The 21,025-nt window shown below is 35.2% G+C and overlaps 1 protein-coding gene across 1 annotated transcript in view; it reads right to left on the reverse strand.

The window, feature by feature from the left end:
• Positions 1-21,025, reverse strand: part of ERC2 (ELKS/RAB6-interacting/CAST family member 2) — a 499,899-nt gene that overhangs the window by 268,599 nt on the left and 210,275 nt on the right. The window contains exons 14-15 of the mRNA XM_059823475.1: positions 17,826-17,837; positions 2,980-3,115 (exon numbers count right to left, since the gene is read on the reverse strand). Coding sequence (XP_059679458.1) covers positions 2,980-3,115; positions 17,826-17,837 — 148 coding nt within the window. The remainder of the gene's footprint in view (positions 1-2,979; positions 3,116-17,825; positions 17,838-21,025) is intronic.

A 21,025-nucleotide genomic window follows, 5' to 3' on the forward strand; every position in this document is an offset into this window, starting at 1 on the left:
TTCTGCAATGAGAGGGAAACCTCGAGCTCGCAATATGTGAGGCAGGGACATGTTTCCATTAGATGTAGAACTAGTATCAATGAATAGAATGGAACAATGAATTTTGTGATTCATTTCTGAAAGCAAACCCTAAGGAACTTCCGCAGAGAATAACAATTCCTTTACCTCACAAGAACAACAGAAAAAAAAGCCCTAGATACTACCATTATCCCATCTTCTTATGAAAGCAGAAATCATACAAGGACACATGTTACCAAGCCCATTTTGGAAAGGGTCCCTTGAAGATATCTGTCTCTGGCACCTGCTAGACCAAAGCAACTCTGTATGTTAATTTGCTGGGGAAGGAAAAAGCTGCCAGATGTTCATCAAGTTTGGCTGGTTTTCTCCATCCCTCTCCATTCACTTTTTTTCCTTAGGGATTTCCTTGAACACATCATAGTGCTGTAGAGTCAAACTTCTATTTGCAACTGCACGTCTCCAGGTATTTTATGGCTAGATCTGTAAAGTCAAACAAGCCATTTTCATTCAGGTGGATTTGCCTCCTCCATGATCCATGCAGTGGCAGCCAGTCTAATTCACTAAAGAAGCAAACTGCAATGAGAGAACACATCCAGCCCTGCATGAACACAATGGTCGACGTTAAGAAAGGCATGGAAGGGAATAAGCCAAGGAAATGAGGAAACATTTTAGACACAGGAAATAACAACTAGTTATGGCAGCAGACTGTTGAGAGCAGCAGATTGCCTGTTTTGCTTATGCCAGAGAAGGCAGGATTAGCTGTACCAGCATGCCAGCAGCACAGACAACCAATACTCCCTTCCTCCTGTTATTCTTGCAGCTCCTGGAGGAAGAGTTGGGGAATGCAAAGCACCTACTGATAGGCAGAAGCTGCTGGGATCCTCCCTTTTTCACTTTCCCAGCAGCTCAGCAAGTATAGGATGGGTGACAACACGCACACACACACATATTACTGAAAGTAATATGTTGAAGTACACAATATTAAAATATTAACATCTTAAGGCATAGTAACAGAGAAATAACAGTTCTTAGTTAACTGGTTTTCATAAACTGTTCTTAGCGTGTAAATGTTTTATAGCAAGCGAATGGCATAGAAGAGCTATACACCAGACAAGGATTTTTCTTTATAAATACAGGCTCTTCAGCCATGCTGCTTCCATTTGGTAGACCCATTCCTATCACATGACTTGAAAGCTCCAAGTACAGCAGTTACACCAAAGACCCCAGCAATGACTTCTGTTCTCTAGTGATGACACTACTCCAATAGATTTCCAAAATAATACTGAGAAAATAAAGCTCTAATATATTTTCTTTACTGAACCACATTAATTACAAGTTCTGCTCAACAATGAAATTTGATTTTGATGTATCATATTGTCAGACCAAATACTTCACAAGGTGTTATTACTATATCACATACAGTAGAATGCATGGTGATGCAATCAATATGTAATGACCAAGGTTATAAAGCATAACACTACACATAAATAATGTAGGTGCATAAATTATGTACCATTTCCTGAACTTGATTCTGACATACAGTTTCACCAACTCAAGCCTGAAGAGAGATGTGGTGTTAATTTCTCTATTTTGCATATAGGAACACATGAGAAATACCGTACCATATGAAGTATGTGACGGTGAAATTCCATCTATTGGAAATTTTCCAGAAACCCATTATATTAACCAGATCAAGGCAAAATTGATATTTTGCACTGTAAATTAGACTTGCCTACAAACACTGGCTATGGAGACATTGATGTTGTTGACAAAAATTAGTATTTCTCTTCATAGTTTTTCATGGTCAGATCCCAGAGAATAATTTTTAAGTCAAGCATCAAACTTGTTTTGTGGCCTTTAATACAAATTCTCTAGTATGTAATGTATCATTTAACCAGATCAGCTAATTATCTTTAAAATCTCAATGTCCGAACTCAATAACTTACAAACTGTAGAAATTCTCCTAGAATAAGGTTCGAAGTCTATCTTAAGTAAAAAAAGAGATATAGGAGAATCTTTTCTTTCCAGCTGTAAGAAAAAAAGTTGTTGATGTAGTAACTGTGCAGGAAAGATTATAAGAGATCTGTCAAATGAGAGAGCTATAGCTGTCTCCAGTGCTCCTCCAAGTATATAAGATAAAAATGATCTTTGGTGAGGATTCTAAATTCACCATTACCCTGTTAGACAATCTATCCTCACCCTTTTAACCCACTACATATGCATGCACAGAGAGTTAATAAGATCAAATCACACTCATTAAATGATCTGAGTATGCAACCAGATGATGATATCCCTGCAGATATAGAAATTCACTCCCAGACAGGGGAATTTAATATGGAAAGCTACATCCAGAGACATAGAACAGGAAGGGGCTCATGGGTCTCAAATGTTGCATTCAAACTCCACCCTGGAAAATATGGCAGAATTTCTATTATATAACTGAATGCTCTTGAAAAACTAAATTGTATTGTACAGAGCTAATCACCCAGATATGTAAATGTCTGCCCAGTAAAAAAAAAAAAAAAAAAAGAAAGAAAAAAATCACAGCACACTACTATTTGATATTCAAACAGGCTGAACATTCATAACCACACTATATAACCTCACTATGGCTTGTGGATATAATGCTGGGAATAGCACAGAAATAGAATCAAGAAAGGATAATTAACCTTTTATTTTCCAACTCTCCTCAAAACAAGCTATAATGACTTACTTGTTTTTAAATAAGTAAAATACGGTCCTTCTGAGGAGAGGGCTTCAAATCCTATGGCCTTTACCTCACCCTAAATATTAAATATTTCACGGATGCAACTGAAGTCAGTAGTGCATCCTCTGGTAGGAAAGGAGAGAGCCATCAGCTCTTTGTGGGAAGAGATTCATTATACATGCTGGAAGACAGACAGTGAAATAGAAGGGTACTTTCTTCGATGGTTTTAAAACACAATTGAAAAATAAACTCACTTGCAAATGTTGAGAGTTGTCAGTCATATTGTCCTCTCGCCTACGAACCTCTTCCAACAACTGTGCGTTCTTCTTTTTCTCCATTTGCTGATTGTGCTTCAGATTGGCAACCTTCCTGTTTTGGTCCTTCATATGTCTAAGAATTGTATACACATATGCATTAGTGTTAATGACTGCAATCACTTCTTTTTCTCCATAAATTAACTTGTGACTATGACACAGGACATTGATTCTCCAACAGGTATAAGTATTCCAAGTACCAGATGTAAACAATAAAACTTCGTGTTGCTTTCAAGATGGCGTATCAAAACAGCTTCAATACCATCAGATTATACAATGGCAAAGCAATTATTCAGGCCTACAGATATTTTCTATCATTTGCTCGCAAACATTCATACATGTTCTAAGCACTATGCAAAAAATTGTTGTAACGGGGAGATTATCCAACAATCCTTACACACTCAGTGTGTTCAGGAACAATTTTAATGGGTGCTTTAAGTAGCATTCATTTCATAGGAAGCAGAAGGTGAAGGTCATGACTAATGTATGTTGTGAAAATTCTATTTATGAAAACCTGGACTATAAATACATGTCTAAGGATTAAAGTGTGATGGGATAGAAGGTCGGGTCATAAATATGCCGTGAAGAATAAAGGATGCCTTTACAGATAGCTTTGTACATAACACAAACATAACATTTCTATATTTTTCAATAATGAGACTTCTTTCTACAAAAGATTATCAACAAACAGATTTATCAGTAACTTCTAATGAAAATGAAACAAATCTTTACCACTGTTATATATTTTCTTTTGTTAAGATTGTACTCAAGTAAAAAATACTATTTTAAAATTGTTTCAATGTTTAATTATCTTTTGCTGTGGATCTTATTCATTAAGTTATCAGAAGCTTTCCTGATTCTGATACTTAGCATACATCCTTTTAAGAAAGAAGGCAAGCTAATTTTGCCTGGCAGGCACTAAAAAAAATATCCATGCAGTAATGCTTTCTACCTGCTTGGATTCTTAGATATTATTTTCCCGACTTTCTTAGACTTTGAGGAATTTTCTCCCTTTTATCTATATAAAAATAAAGTCATGTGCAAATTCCTAATGAGATCTACTCACTAATCCTATTTTGGCAAATGAAGAGAATATTATTCGGTGCCCAAAAGGATCACTGAAAATGTCTCTGTTGCTTCCACATTAGAACTTTCAGTGAAAAAAAAAAAAAAAAGTTAGAGAATACATTTCTTGCACTGATTTTATTATGCTAAAGAAACTAGGTCATTTTATATTTACTTCTATCACTGGTTTCTTTGTCCTACCACTGTTTTTTTTTTACTACTTATATTTATATTGAAAAATTAACAATTAATTTCTAATCAATAAATGTAGCCATAGAAGTGTCTTAGAAGACACTTCATATACAAGTTTGTAGGTACAGTACATAACAGAAAAGCTAATCTATTTTTAATTAAAAAAGTAACTTCAACTTGCCTAGAAAAATAAAAGAGGGTACACCTAATTCAAATAAAAATCTTTGCCTTTTAAAAGAATCTACATCAAGCTCACATAATAATTTTTTAAAAAGACAAGTATGAATTCCTCTATTTGAAAAACAGATTTATCCTATAGTTGTGTCCAAGAGTTTGCATCAGCCTGTTAAGGCACAAAAAGATAGATTAGCCTAACTGATTGTCTGTTTACAGTTTTTGTCTTTTGTACTCATTTTTTAATGTTAGAAATAAAATTCGTGAAGACTGTACCATAAAGCTAAAAGAATCTCCAACAAGACATTGTTACCAGAAAATAGACCAGTTTCAGAAAAAAAATTAAATCAAAAGCCATCCTTTTAAAATTTATTTATTTTTATTACAGTCATTTCTATATTACACAAAACAGTGACTGGAAGATGAACAGCTGAGCTCCTCCAGGTTGAAACAGCTCTAGTGAGGAGTTAACATTTTGCAATGCTAGAGACTTTGGGACCTTAACCTGTATCTTCCTTACGTATTCTCAAATATTTTTTATAGTACCCAGATATAGTTCTAATAAACTATACACCTAAGGCTCTCTCCCATTTAGACATACCTTTAACAAAATGACAAGATTCCTAAGAAACAATACCTTTTTCCCAGCTCAAAGAGACCACCAGTACAGCACTAGAGCTGTCTCTTGGGAGATTTCTGGCATCACGTTTAAATGCCCAAATTAAGTTCACTTGAGAACAAAAAATGCACTACACGATAGTCAGAAGAAACTTGCCTACATAAGACCTACCTCAGTAGACCTGAGAGTATAGCATAAATCATCAGTATTTTATCATGGTGTTTTAAGAAAGGTTCATTTTCTGAAAAACAGAACACTCTGCCACAGCTAACCAATAATAAGCAAGCAACACGACGGTGCTAAAAACAGCAGGGAGATTTCTGTCAAAGTTACACTGGCAGATTAATAAAAAAACAACCAGAAATTGCACGTTCCAGTTTAAATTTGTTTCTAAGTCTTAAAGAATATAATGGGTTTAACTGTTGAGTTGTCTATTTTTTACTAAATTTCCTCAAGAATTTTAGAGTGATGCCCTTTGTCTTTCTAAATCGAGTATTCAAGTATACATTAGATCCTCTGTGCAACTCTAAGTGAAAATCAGTTCTCTTTCGTGGGTCCATGTTGCATAATTGTAAACATAGACCTAATCAGCATAAAACCAAAATGAATATTAGAAAAAAAATGAATTTCATAACCTCATATACAAATGTGGTATTTGGCAGAAATTTGGTGGTGTAATATGACTTTGTGCTGTTAAAATACACAATGGTTTCCAATCTAATGCTGAGTAAATGATAAATTAATTTATATTTAATCTCTGTAAGAAGTTCAATTTTATGCCAACGCTAACTGCTTCTTTCATCACCCTTCCCTCTCACAACTTCCCATTTCAGTTTCTGTCTAATGCCACACTGAAAAGTAGAACATGGTAAAGCTGCAAAGCAAAACATCTGGTGCCTGTGATATGCAAAATCTCGAAGAGAAGGAAATAAAAGAAAGCTGTGTCATAGCCTCTCTTTCTTCCACAACTGACTACATGCCTATGGAAATGAAAAGAAAATGCTACAGTTAAAAAGCGTAGCTGAGTAGTTTTCTTTTAGGCCTGCATTAAAGGTACAGGAGGAGTTCAATAGAAGAAATAAACACAAGAACACATTCCCCACCAATTTTTTTTTTATTTTACTTTTTAACAGCAAATATATCAAATATAATCCTTGATCCAGTATATTTTTTTAGTATGCTTGCTCTGGTATTTTTTCCACATGGCTCTGTTTCTAAAACACTTTTGAATAAAATAGAAGATTAGAATAAGTAAAAATTACGCATGAGAAATAGAAAAATATTTGGGAACGGTACACGATCAGCACAAAATATCGTATACCATTACTATATAGGATATAAAATATCCACATAGTTTACTAGTAGCTATGCTGATATGCATAGTTGAGTCTACATTATTCTCTATCATGAGGAACTAGTTTCCTGTTTTCTGATACACTGTTTCAATTTAAAGCTATAAGACCACAAAATTCATTAGACAGAATAAAATAATAAAACATTACTGTTTAAGATACATGTCTTCAAAATCTGAAATGCATGCTGCAGGGGTCTGGGCAGTAGAATTGATCTTGCCATCACACATTAATCATATTCTGGTACTAAAATATATGCAAAAATATTCTTTGTTTGATAGTCTAACTGCCCCAAAGCAGCAAGAAGAAATCCACAGCTTTCTGATTTTCCACATTGTTATCGTTCTGGATATCTATTATCTCTGGTATAGTTATGGGTATCTATTATCTTATACTGAGCTAAATTCTTTAACCACTGAACTAGGCATTACAGTCATCTCAAACTAGTTATTATAGAATACTATGCTGTGTTTGTAATTTTACAAACTTCACATAACTGGAAAGCCAGTCTTCAAACTAGTTCTAAAGCACCCAAGCCCAGAGAACACTGAAGTGGTGCCAACACCACATTTGGCTTAAAGAAATGGTGTTCTGAGCACATAACGTTTAAGAGGGAAAAAAGTGGTCTAAAAAGTAGCGTAGATGACTAACACTTTACACGGACGCTTAATCTTGGCCAAACATTAAAATGGCTGGTTAATGACATTTTTTCAGATAACATTTAAATTTCTGTTTGTGTTCCTATGGTTATAGCCAGTCAGCAATTCTCATAAAACATCTAGCAGCTTCATTTATGGACAAAAAAAGAATTCAGAGTGGAGCTAAGCTGTCTTCAAAATGGAGCTAGAATGTAAACATGTCTTGATTAGTTAAAAAAAAAAAGAAAGAAAGAAAATAAAAAGAAACAAGTTCTGTTCTATTCCATAGTTACAAACTGAAGGACTTCATGGGAATCTTCCAACTCATTTGATCATTCAATACAGAGAAGCAGTATCCAGCAAACAGCCATGCCACATAAATACTAGATGATAATGATATTGGAAGTTAATAAAGAACAGATGAAGAACACCAAATATTAGAAAAAATTCTAAATAAAATTTTATTCTTCTAGTACATTAGACATTCTCTCATTCCTAATGAAGAGAAAAAGATTCTATAAAGTAACATAGTTCTCTAGAAACTACCTTACTGTACATTAAACTGAGTTTATGAATTTTTTAAGCCATTGCTCTGAACGGTAAATACACAGTAGACTGTAGCTATGCTACTCCAGTAAAAATTGGCCAGTCATAGTTCCCCATTCCTCTTCTTCAATCTTCCTGATCTGGGATAATTTTCGATAATCTTTCTCAACACACAGAATGCTCCACAGCCATTAATTTCCACTTCAGCTGGGCACTAGACTTAAAATCAGGTATCTAAACCACAGCAATGCCTACATCTGTTTTCCTCAGCATCCAACAACTTTGTCAGAAAAATGGCCTTAGTCCATCAACACAGGAATCAATAGACTGTAGCAGCTCTGATTTCTGATACTGAAGAACCATCAAACTATGACTGCTAAATATTTAGGTACACTTAGAATATCACAGATCCAAACAAGACAGGTGAAGGGAAAAGACAAAAAGTTCTTATACAGCCCTATAGCTTTGTCTCTTATGAAGTCTGGACCAAAGAACCTAGAACCCCTTAATCTTGCTGTGCAAACAGCAAGATGACCTTTCATCAATTATACTAGAAAGAGAAAAAAAAAAAAAGAAATAGACATCAGTGTCATGGAGACCCAGACCCTTGAGCAGCAGAAAGACAAATATCAAGACAGTAGCAGCACTTAGTTCTTGCTAGTATGAATATCACTAATTGTAATGACTACATTTAACCATGTTCATTTGTGGTTTTTTCTTGTTCTTTTGGAATAGCATACAAATTGATCTTGTAGTTCTAACTACACTACATTTAATTGCTTCAGTCCAACTTTTTAAGACAAATATTATCATTTAGTTTCCGCATATATGTGAGTGTCTTTCAGATTTCATTTTACAGTAGTGTCTAACTGTTGTCTAAACGCCAATGCTTTCATCTCTGATAGCTATAGAAAAATCACACTATTTCATTAAATTCCCAGCTTTAATTAGCCACCTGGGTACCTTAGCCAAAAAGTTGGTAATGTCAGCGAAAAATAAGTGTTACATGCTTAGTATAGCCTTTCTTCTATTTCATAAAGATTTTTTTTTTCCTCAAAGCATCCAAAAAATGCAGACATGCAAAATACTCACAAGAGCAAGATCTGTAATATTTCCTAAATGAATATGTCTCTGTAATAATTTTCATCATATTAAATAGCATTACAATGGGACCAGCTGTGTAAGAGCCAATCAAAAAATTCTCCAGTATGCTAGGAACCTGTACTCCTCAACAAATAAAAAAAAAAAAAAAAATCAGAGTGCAATCAACTTACCAAAGAATGTTTTCAGGAAAAAAAAAAATTTATGAAATACAATTTAGTCAAAACAAGTAATTTCTATAAAATAGGAAAGTCTCAAAAATAACATTTTAAAATTTAATCCAGTACACATTTTAAATAATCAAACATCTTCACCTATTGTTCTAGGCATGCACTGGGTTGAATATTACCAACATCAGTACTTGAAAAAAATTATTTTTCTTTTTAACAGATCATCTCTTTCTCCTTTATAAATAGTCCACACCTTTACAAACCATTCACGTATGTGAGCAATAAAACGAATCTTAACATTTTACTAGGCACTCTGGATCTCAGTAGCTAGTCATGCAGAAGACCTGACCCTGTAAATCCTGTCCATGTGAATGTCCATTCTGAACTGCATTACTTCAGTAAGACTCAGTAGAAATATTTCCAACAGTTCAGTTCTCATTTTCTTAAAAATGACAGTACGCATAGGTTCCCATGTGATTTATTGAGGCAGAACTAAAACAACTGCATAAGGGTAGTTCTTCAAAATTCAGATCCAACTCCATGGAAATCCATAAGACAGAATTTCCATTAAGATATGAGCAAAGTTAAGTATCGTTTCTGGCATTTTCCTGGAATACAAATGTATTTGCTACTACCAATCTATAAACCTGGAAAACAAAGATGAGTTAGACTCTAGCAAACTGTAAACATCACAAGAGACCTTAAGAGGGTTACTGACAGACACATTACTGACACAAATATGCAAGGACATTGTTTATTCATTTACAACCCGTAGATGGATTTGTCTGGGGAAAATAGGTATTATCATGATAAGAAAACCTATATCCATGACAGGCTGAAATTTTGATATGACAAAGAAAACATAACTTACCTCAAATAACCATCATTTTTCTAAAAGAAAGCCCTTGTGCTTGACTGTTAAATTTATTTAATAAGTTAGACTCTAGTCACCTTAAGATTTATGATATGCTAATATAAAAATAAGTAGTATCTTTCTGTGCTGTCATTTGCATTTACAAAAACTTTCAGGTTGGTGGGTTTTTTAATCCAGATTCTATAACTTAAAGAATTATTAGTATCCAAAACGTCTTTTAAAATTTGGGGTTTTGCATTATTTTTAACCTTTCTTATTTTCTTTTTGTTAACTAATACAATTGTCAGGATGATAAAAAATTAAAGAATACCTTAAATGCGAAAACAAAAGCAGTCATCCCAACCATTAAGAAATTAATTACTTTGACACAGCCAGCATGTCCAACACAGCTGAGCTTCAAAATAACTTTTATTCTTTCTCCCTTGATGGCAAAAAATTATATTGGGGCTGACCCTTTTTTTAAATGATATAGATGATGCTCAGAAGCTAGACTGCTTGTACGTTCCAGGCCAAATCATTCATCTAGCTTTATGCCCTGATATAAAATGGCAGAGAGTAATGATCATAACCACAGGAAGAAAACAGAATAAAATTTATCAATATATAAAATAATAACAACATTTTATTTCATAGGCATTTTGCCTTTTTCCTTGTAAAATGAAATCTACCGACTGCAAAACTGCAAAGCCATCTCACCATTGTACACAATGTTTTTTTTCTGTGCAATCCACTGACTAACAAACACGTCATGTTATAGCAACACAGAATGCAACTATTTATTGCTAGTGCATTTGTTAAGAGTGAGAAAAGAATTAGTATGTCCAAAGCTGCACAGAAGAGTATTTCTCACTGAAGTAAGGTGTGTCACAACGGCAGCAACAAAAAGCAAAAAGGGAAGAACAAAAGTACAAAGCAGCTGCCTGGTTCTCCCAATAGGGAATCTTCAAAACACAGAAAAATGTATATATGTTGCAGGGCTAAATGCATCAGTATGAACTGTTTCAGTGATGCCCTACCAAAACTGATCCACAACCCACACCAAGTGCATTTTCACCACCGATACATTATACTCCACCCACAAAACAAGCAACATATGTAGAATGGAGCCTAAGAAAATCCCAAAGCTATAACTAAGCAATTTACCACTTCTAATATGTTACCCCCTCCAGAGTAATTATTTCATTTGGGGTTTGTCTCTTTGGTTATTCTGAGAGTCTGATGAGGAAGCTGCTATGAATATCTGTTACTCTGCAAAAAATGCTGCCAAAAGTTGTAACACATTCTCTGCACAGCCTCTTTATTCCATTTGATAACACCTTACAATGCACCTGAATTCTGAGCATGTAAGTGGTCAGGTAATTACCTCCCTTATGGAGGACATGGCTTACACTGATTCATCTGGAACTGAAGTATAACATTGGCGTAAGTTAGCTCTATTCTCTATTTCAAAGCTATTACACCATTTTAAAAAATAACATTTCTTCTGCTTCTTATGAATTCGGGAGTCTTTCTGCTTTTTATGTGAAAATTTGACAGACCAACATAAAAAGCTTACAGATTAATACAGACCACTACATAGCTGCATATGAGTAAAGCGTTTTGAATGAAGATTTCCTAAGGAAAAAAAAAATTAAAAATAATTCCTCGATTTTTGTTTAGACAGACTCAAAAAAAAAAACCAGATTTTTTTTCCATGTCTGTTATCACAAAGGCCACATTTTGGAGGAATACTTCAACCCCAAATCCCAAGGGATTCCTTTCTTTGCATGTCTGACTAACCTATTACCATCCCATAACAAAAAATCCTGTCTAGCCTGTCTCACCCTTGCCCTTCTTGCCCTCACTATTCCAAAGAAGAAAATCTAGCAGTTTTGCCACTCTTTTCTTTTTCTCTATAGAAGAACTATATTTTCCCCTCTCTACTTCCCACTGAAAAAGAGCAGGGGCAAGACTTCAACTGCCTGAACTAATTGCCTTTATGATTGTTTAAGCTCCTAAACTGTGTAACAACATAACCTACCACCCTAGAGCTGACCCTGTGACACAATTTCATTTTTACACTAGTGCTATCTGATCTTGTAACTGAAAAGAACATCTATTCTACAGTGACATAAATGGGAGTAGCTCAGCTTCCTTAGCATGTCTATTATAATATGGGATGAGAAGGAAAGTTTGAGTGGATGCCTCCTGGAGAGACAGGAAAATATTGTCACCCTGTGGCTGGATTGTCCTTGCTGCCAGGAAGGCTAACAGGGGACGTTAAGACCTTCCCTTATGAAATAAGCTTATGACAACTGGGTAAAATTTTGTTGCCTTTTGGACAAGAGAATTTGGAGGAATGTAATACTCTCTGGTTACCTTTGGCCAAACTGACTTTATCTTTTGGTAATAAAGGCCACTACTCTGCTACACACCTCAGAGAATATTATCACAAGAAGTTAATATTGTCATCTTTTACTGAAGAGCGCTTGGTCTTCTTTCTGCCATTCACCCGAAGCTGAGACTACGGCAAACTCCATGTCACAGTTCATACTCCATCTACTCACCAGGAGAACTGAGAAGCACCCTCTGTGTTCTCTGTGTTGATATAAAGGACTGGAATGGAAATGACCGGCGCAAACAATGGAGAAAAAAATCATCCAAATTAAACAATATTTTTAAAATCTCCAAATAATCTGATTCCCACATCCCTAATTCTCCAGTTGAATGCAAAAATGCTGTAATGCCCAGAGTTACCAGTTAAGATAAATGAATTTTAGTATATTAAATGTTTTCATTGCATTCCCAGCTCCTGTTACCAATGGATTACATAGCTATTTCAGTTACACTCAAAGGAACAAGCCTGCAGCCCACACAGATCCATAGGTCTCAAAAAACACAAGGCAATTCTATTGCTGAGTTAAAAAAAAGCCACAAATTCAAATAACCCTTTTTTTTTTCTTCTTCTTCTTTTTTCCACCCCTTTAAATCTCATTATTTCAAATGTTTGAAGACTAGTTTAAGATTTCTTAATACTCAGATTATGGCAGTGCCTCAGTGTGACAACTATTTTGCCTCCAAATGCACCACAAAAATATATTGTTGCCTTGAGAGAACCAACAACTCTGCCTGTTGCCTAAAGCGAGTGCCACAGGAGTCACTGAAACATTTCTCACCTCAAAGACAAAAACATGGGAGGAAGGGTTTACCTAACACACAATCTGGGAAGTTTTCCAAAATCTTTGTTTAAGAAGTGTTTAGTCTGACACAGTTCCCTCCAAAGCCCTAGAGAGATGCTAGAAATATCCATATGAGGATAATGCATGAATGAAAAAGACCTACTAAAATCCTGTTCCAAACTATGGTTCATATCACTTTGTTTCAACACAGATCTGTACTGCAACCACTGAAACTCCAATACAGTGCATTGCACTACTGTCTTTCTCAGCACATTCTTACTGGATGACACTTCATATGAACATGTGTGAAATCCATACCAGAAGACTCATCTGTCACACATCTCTCTCGTACACCCAGGATTGTTCTGCATTTTCTTCTGATGTTCTTCTTTTACAAAAAACAAAAAATACTGCTGATGACAGGACACTAGATGAGAAGGATATTTGATCTGATTTAATATGGCAATTGCTTGCTCAGCTATTTTATTAATTGATACCATTAGCAATAACTGTAGCCAGTAACTGGAAATAGTTTGTTGCCTGATATTTGTAACCAAGGAGTTGCAGTCCTGCTGCTGCTTCATCAGGTCCTTACCAGCTGTCATCCAGGTAAGCTTTTTTCTTTTTCTTTTTTTTTTTTCTTTAAAAACAAACAAACAAAAAACCCAAACAAACAAAAAAACCCACCAGCTCCTGACTGTCCAGTTATTCTCTGCATCCAACTGCTCCACAGCATGTCCAGCTCAGCCTGACAGCAATCAGGATCAAACCTCCTCTGATGCACTTCATGTCTCATTGCAATTTCCTTCTGAATCAAATCTTTTGACTGCAACTCCTGGCTCATCCTAGCAGTTCTCAGGATCAATGCAGCCATTATAATTCAATACATAAATCAAACTTTCCATGCTTTTGCAGTAACCTCTTCAGACCTCCAAATAAATCAGGTACACTTTGTATGATTTCTTGTTTTGACATACTAACTTCCCCTTATTTTAAATTCAGATCAGAGCATTTCAATCCAGTCACAATCACGTTGTCCAGGCATGTTGCTCCTGCGTTATGGAAGCAAACAATGCAAGTGGAAGAAGTGGTTCCACCAACAGCCCAATTCCTAAATTTAGTTCCCCTGTCTCTTTTCAGTCACAGCTTTTTGAGGGTAAGCTGTGCTATCTCACAATGATTCTTCACTCACACACCCCTCCACTGTACACAGGGAATCCTGACAGCATTGCACCCAGGCAGTCACCAACCTCCCCAGAGGAGTGCTGTATGGCTACTTTATTCACACATTCAAGAGGTAAAGAAATATGTTCTGTGGATCTTCCCCCTGGGGAAAACTAGTGGAAGCAGCAGGTCTAGAGAAACATAAGAAATATTGCTCTGTCTTGAAGTTAGTAACTGTGAAACGGAAAGAGTAACAGTTCCGTATGTTCTCTCTTCCCCAACACAAAATTGCGGTGTCATGTACAACCCAATCCAAAGTGGATACTTTCCCTTCAGAGAGGTAGAGCTCTTTTCTCCTCACATCCAGTTTGTGCTGCATATCCTTATACTTCCACAGAATATTTACACTCCAAATCATAACAAAAAAAAAGCACATCACTGAGAAATTACAGCATATCCTTCCTTATTTAAATAATCCATTTCTAGTTGTCTCAGAAATTATTATTTTAACCTCTGCATGAGTTTAAGCAAACTGAAAGGGCAAAGTATAGAACTGAGCAGACAGGTTCAGGAGTGAGTGGGATAAAAATGAACAATGCATTATCCTGTCCCAGGGACCCATTTGTATCTTTCTATTGCTCATCACTATGGTTTCTGCTTATTTTGTAATATATTGTTCTTTTACATTTTTTTTAAAAAGTGTAATTCCAGGGAAATAAACTTTCTACTTTACTATTTCTTAAATAAAATCAAATGTAAATGTACACAAATTCAAAACCACACATGTAATCAGATAAATCTAAATAATCTCTTCTCAAATCTTCATCTCTTTCAAAACGTTTAAATGTTAAATTGTTCACAATGTTAAAACGTTGCTTCTGTATATGTAGCAAAGAGACTAAACCAGAAAGACATGACAACAATCTGCCCATTATCCAATGTGACAACTATGTTTCTCACTCAGAATAACCAGTCTCTCAGAAGAGTAGCGTATATCACAGATTCTCTCAGTTTTCATTTGTACACTATCTCAATGCCTCCAGGGAAATTATCTTTGAACAACATATCACTCTGCCCTTGGAACCATCAAACTGACGTTTGACAAAACTGTGGAAGGCTCGTAAGTTAAATTTAAAACTCTGTTAAACCTTGCCTTACACATCTCATTGAGCTCTAGCCTCCCACGGAAACAATTAGGAAAGCCAACATCAGAGGCTGGTGGGAAAATTTCTAGCACTGGCCAGTAGATTATACATGGAAAAAAAATCCATCTCCTCTTTATCTGCAGGCAGAAAAGTTTGAGGAGTATATAGTCTGCTGTAACCTAAATGGAAAAAAAACCCACCCACATTACTGTACTGATTCTTGTGCTCAGAACATTTTTTGTTGTATAGGTAGATGCACATGGAGGGGGTTATGCCAATGTATTTGATTTTCTTGTTTGCCATCCGTAACAATAAACGGTCATGTTATAAAACATTCTAACCCCATATAAATACGGATGAATAAAATGACAGCTAAGAACATATCGATTAGCAGAAATTAAGGAAATTAATAGATCTGTTTCTTAAATTAAGTTTTGACCTTAATGACGATTCAAGCTGTGAAAACTTAACACTTCACTGAAATCCCACAATAAACTCTAATCATACGCTACAACTTATCTAGGACTCTAGGGATGAAAGTTGGCAGGGTTATAAGGACAGTTTGCTTCAACAAGGTCAGCTGTTTTTTTAGGTCAATAAAACATAACAGAAATTGCACCTCCAACTGCTGAACAAATGTTTCTGCATACCAATCATTGAATTCCAGTGAAATCAACCATAATGACAACCACATAGCATAATACCTTTCTTTAAGCTCTCTCTGGCTAGAGAGATTTTCAATCAATGTTGAGTATGTTCTGACAGAAATGCCAGAGTGGTCACATTCAGACAATATTTTCATCACAGCCAACTCCAGAGTAAATGCATTTAATTTCTGGAAGAAAGAAAGATTCTGAAAATAAATTGTTTAAGTATTTTTATAATTCAGGTGTAATAACTATCCATTCAAGCACATTAAAATGTGCTTGTAGCAGATAGACAATAAAAACAAAGTGTTCACCCGATTCATTACTGCAATCAGTAAGCTTCAAACTTCAGAAACAAAATTTTCCAGCTGGAAAGTAACTTGCAATTGTGATGTGCATTAAAGGACATCAGGAAAAAAATACGCTCTTGTCTTTTCAATCTTTTCATAATGAGTCATCTGTTGCCATACAGTTCGAAGGCATCCACGTCAGAAACTTCTCTGACACGTCTGAACCGTGAAATGTGAACTGTGCTTGGTTTTGAAACTAGAATACCAAAACTCTCCCAAACTGGCAAGCTCTGCTTCTATATGAATAGAGAACAATGGTGTGCAAAAAGTATACGTTGACATAAAAATCCTGAAAACTTCATTATCAAAGGCAGATTGGACATTTGCCATGATTCTAGTCAAATGTGCTGCATGGCAACCAGATACCTGAAACCAAATTTGCAAATGCAAAACTTTGGTAGCTGAAATCCACCTGGAAAGTCTTTGCAGTATACACCCTCCTTTATACTCCAGTCTGATGGATCTACAAAGTAGTGAACACTTTCTGCCTTCATAATGATGGAAAACCAGGTCTGTTTCTGCCTAAAGCAAAGCTTCTTCAGTAAAGGAAACAAAACTTTGTGCAAGTTTCAATCACTGATTTCAGAAACTGAAAAATAAGAGATGAGCTTAAGAGTATAGAACTGTCTTAAATACCTGTCACAGGAAAAAGAAAAAAAAAGCCACACTCTGAAATGAATGGGGAAAGGAAGAAGCAGATGAACCTGTAGTCCAAACCATATAAAGTTATTACTTTCTAAAATACCAAGTAGATGTTTTAAGACTTCGCTAACTTACACTTTACAGCCATTCATAAGCATGAGAAAGAAAAATTAACATCAAGGCCTACTAAGAGACAAAATGTTGACTAGGTCAATTTTTACTTTCAACAAGCACCACAAGACATGTAATAATACTTGATAAGATGATAAGATTACTTAAAAACAGTGCACAAGCAGAAATGCTAGCTAAACTAATCTAAAATCTGGAAGAAAGAAAAACAGGAATCTGACTAGATGATGCTGTATACAAACACAGTATATAAAACATAGACATACATACACCTCCCTTGCAGTTATGTGCTGGTCCAGAATCTGGCCAGCACTAACAGCTAGAAGTTTCTGAACCAGTCCCACTCATCCTATTATGTTTGCAATAAGAGTAAGAAGGGCAATGGTAAAGCATTAAGAATAAGACTCTGATCTTCGGTATAAATCTCTCTGTATACTATTGTTATTGTTCAATCCATTACCTACTGGGTTGGGTTGTCTACCAAAAAGTTATTCCCAATGTTGAACTCCCTAAACAAAGACAGTAAAAGTGAAACTGAAAGAAGAAAAAAATCTTCACACAAAACAACATATGAATTGAATATGTTGTTAGTAAACATTTTTTTTCTTACAGACTTTTGACAAAAGCATTCATTTATTGTAAAGTTTCTGACCTAGAAATGGAATGACCAAAAACTTCACAATAGGGACAAGCAGAATAAAAACAAAAAAACACAAACAGAAGTTATTAATATGGAATCAAAATGACCAAATAAATGAAGCATCAATGAAAACCTTCATTGCGGAAGGAGCAGTTAAGTAGGAGAGCAGAAAATACTGACCTGGAAGTCAAGCTGGTTGGAGTAGGGATGAAAGCAGCAGTTTGGAGAAAAACAGATAGGGAGGAAGACAGCAAAAGAGAATAAAGGGAGGAACACATTAGTTCTTTAGAAATATAACAAGAAGATGTTATATCAGCAGATTTTATTCAAAAAAAGAAAAGGGAAGGGAAGGGAAAGCGAGAAGTAAAATAAACTTTCTGTAGCAGTATATCCTTGCTGTGCACTGAATAAAACAAATTTTAAAGTAAAATAGCATCTTGTCATTTGTGGACTGTGGGTAGCCATCCATATTTATAACCATCCAAACACATTCACACACCGAATGGAACAATGGATATTGCTAGTGTTTGCTCCCACACAAATGTGTCATGATATACCACAAAGTCTTCTTTTGAACTGACATAGGCTTGGTGATCCACATTCATCAAGTCTTCCCACGAAAGCCAAAACAGCAAACAATTTGGCAGCTTGTTCAAAGATATCATTTAGAAGTTCACAAAGCACTGCACCTAATAATCAAAGACAGAGGTTTGCCCCCATCGTCCCCAAGAAATACAGCCCCTACCAACGCTGACAGCAATATTTTTCTTCAGTCTGAAGAATAAGGTTAATACTTCATCACTGAAAATACTCCGATGCTTGATAACTTACTTGTTAAAAAATACCTAACATGCCCTTTCAATTAAGTAAGACAAAAAAAAATCCCTGCCTGACACCCAGCTTTAATCCTTAAAGCTGTCATTGGTGCACAGTTTTTCATTCACTTATGAAAAGGAAATTTTTTAAAAACCACAAAAATACTTTTTCTGAACGCATTTATTCCACATGCTGATGTTTTGTCATTTATACAATGAATTGTCAGTGCTGTGTGGACTTGTTTTCATCAGAATTCAAATCCAAATAATTTCAGAATGAATTAATTGTAGTCCGAACACCCCAAGAGCTTAAATGCGCATCTGTAGTGTTATTACCCAAAACTTACCACTGCATATGAGAAGTGGATAACAAAAAAACCAAAGTTCTTGTTTAAAAACAAACTGGTTTTGTCTTATAGCTAGTATAGTATTTTTAAATGAACTTTCATATTGTTGTAAACTTTGCTGAGAAGCTACACTCAATCAAGCAAATGACCAACCATCTAACATACCACTGGAGAAAAGCAGATCCAAGATTTTGCAGTCTACACTATGTTCTCATCACTTTCTTTCTCTTTCAGTCTAAATTTTTTAATGGATAATTTATATCCATTGTATTATGTGCCAACACTCTTCTACTGAAATGACTCTTCTTTCACCACAGTGCTTACCCCTTCACATATTTATAGAGAACAAGCATCCCTACCGAGCCTTTGTTTTACCAGAGAAACAAACCACTGTTGTTTAGACTCCTCCTGTGACATGAGCATTCCATTCCTTTAATTATCCTACCAGCCCTCTCTGCACCTGTTTCCAGTTTTAATTCAACCTTCTCGAATATGACTGATGAGAAGCATACAGCAGTGTTCCACATGGAGTCTTGCTAGCACTTGATGACATTAATACCTTCCCATCCTTACTGCAGACATTTATTCTGACATATCAGGAATCACACCTCATTATTTAGATTTCTGCTTCATTATTTAGATGGCTCATAATGACACTACCATAAGCAATTTCACCCAATCTTTCTCTTCCTAAACTGTATCAAGGATTATCCTCAGCTTACAGCAGGAGCCTTACTGGTCCTAACTTCACAATCATACATTTTGTGCTATTGTATTTCACTTAATTTCATGATTCAAACTCACTAGCATATTTCATAAATATACTTTTCATTCTAACACCATTAATAAAAGTATTGAACAATATACTCCTTCCAGTTCTGTTTCAGCTGCAGTTACCTCTCTTTGGCTAGGCCCTTCACATTAAAATTTAAGCTGATCACTATTGTACCCAGTTTCATTTACATTATAAAAAAACCAACCAAACCCAAACCGAAAAAACCAGACCACATTTCCTTCACCAAGAAAACCAAAGAAAAACATCAAGCTAAGTTTACAAAAAGTACATTATGCTGGGATATACTGCATTTAATTTTAACCTGTTCTCATCACAAACAGATAAATCATGAAAGGTGTAATAAAAGTTATCAAACAGCTTTAGTATAGGAGGAGGAACTGGTTCTCCTATGTAGTAATAAGAAGTTATAAAATACAAAATTAATATATATGGAGTAATTTAAGCTACAAACCAACATGTTTTTATGTATGAGGAAGAGTAGGAATCATGAATCTTAAGTGCTGCAGCTCAGAAGTGTGATAGTTTCTGAGGCAAAAAAAAAAAATCACATTAAAACCAAAAGACTTACCATTCATATGAAATCTTCTTCAGGATTATTAATAATGTTCATCTGTCAAATAGCATACACTAATAAATTTAATTGCCCATATCCTGAAGCAGATACTTCTACCCTTGAGTATTTGTCATTTTCTGTGTCAGTACTTTCTGACAAATGGTAGAACATTAGTACTCATCATCTTGTTTTAACTCTTGTTTGAATTTGTAAATGATAACATTATTATAAATGTTTTTACTTTTCAAACTGATTTATACAAGTAGACCTCATTATGCTGATGAATTTATATGTGAATATAATAAATATTGTAAAGATACCACAGCTTGCAATAATCTAGATTATAACTCTCTCAGAAATTAATGTTTATAAATTTTGAGAATTTATGTTGTTGCAATTATCTTGCAACATAAAGACGTTGGCATAGCAGCGAACATGGATCCCAGCAGGCTATTAACCAACAAATACATTGCAAAAGAGCGTTCATTTTCCTACAAAACCCCAGAGATGCCCTTGCATCTGAAGTTACGGGAAATGGTGAAGATGTGCTGTTTCTGAGCAAGAAAAAAAAGAAGGAGAAGAAGTAAGGAGAGAAAATAGCAACTGAGAGCACATTTTATGAATAACAAAACAGAGGGACAAGAAGGAAAGAACATTTTCAAATATGCTTTTGTTAAATTTGCAGTAATTTTCACAATGCTTTATTCCCATAAAGTGGGTAAACTGAGTTTTGGCTCCACCTCTTCCCTTCAATAATGAGCCAATCAATTAGTCATTACAAGCAGAAAACGTAGTAGCACTTCATAAAATGTTACAGCAATTTACACTCCACCTAAACCCCTAGAAAGGGGAATTTCAACATCAAAGTT

Source organism: Gavia stellata, chromosome 12 (genome assembly GCF_030936135.1).
Source record: "Gavia stellata isolate bGavSte3 chromosome 12, bGavSte3.hap2, whole genome shotgun sequence".
Classification (NCBI taxonomy): Eukaryota; Metazoa; Chordata; class Aves; order Gaviiformes; family Gaviidae; genus Gavia; species Gavia stellata.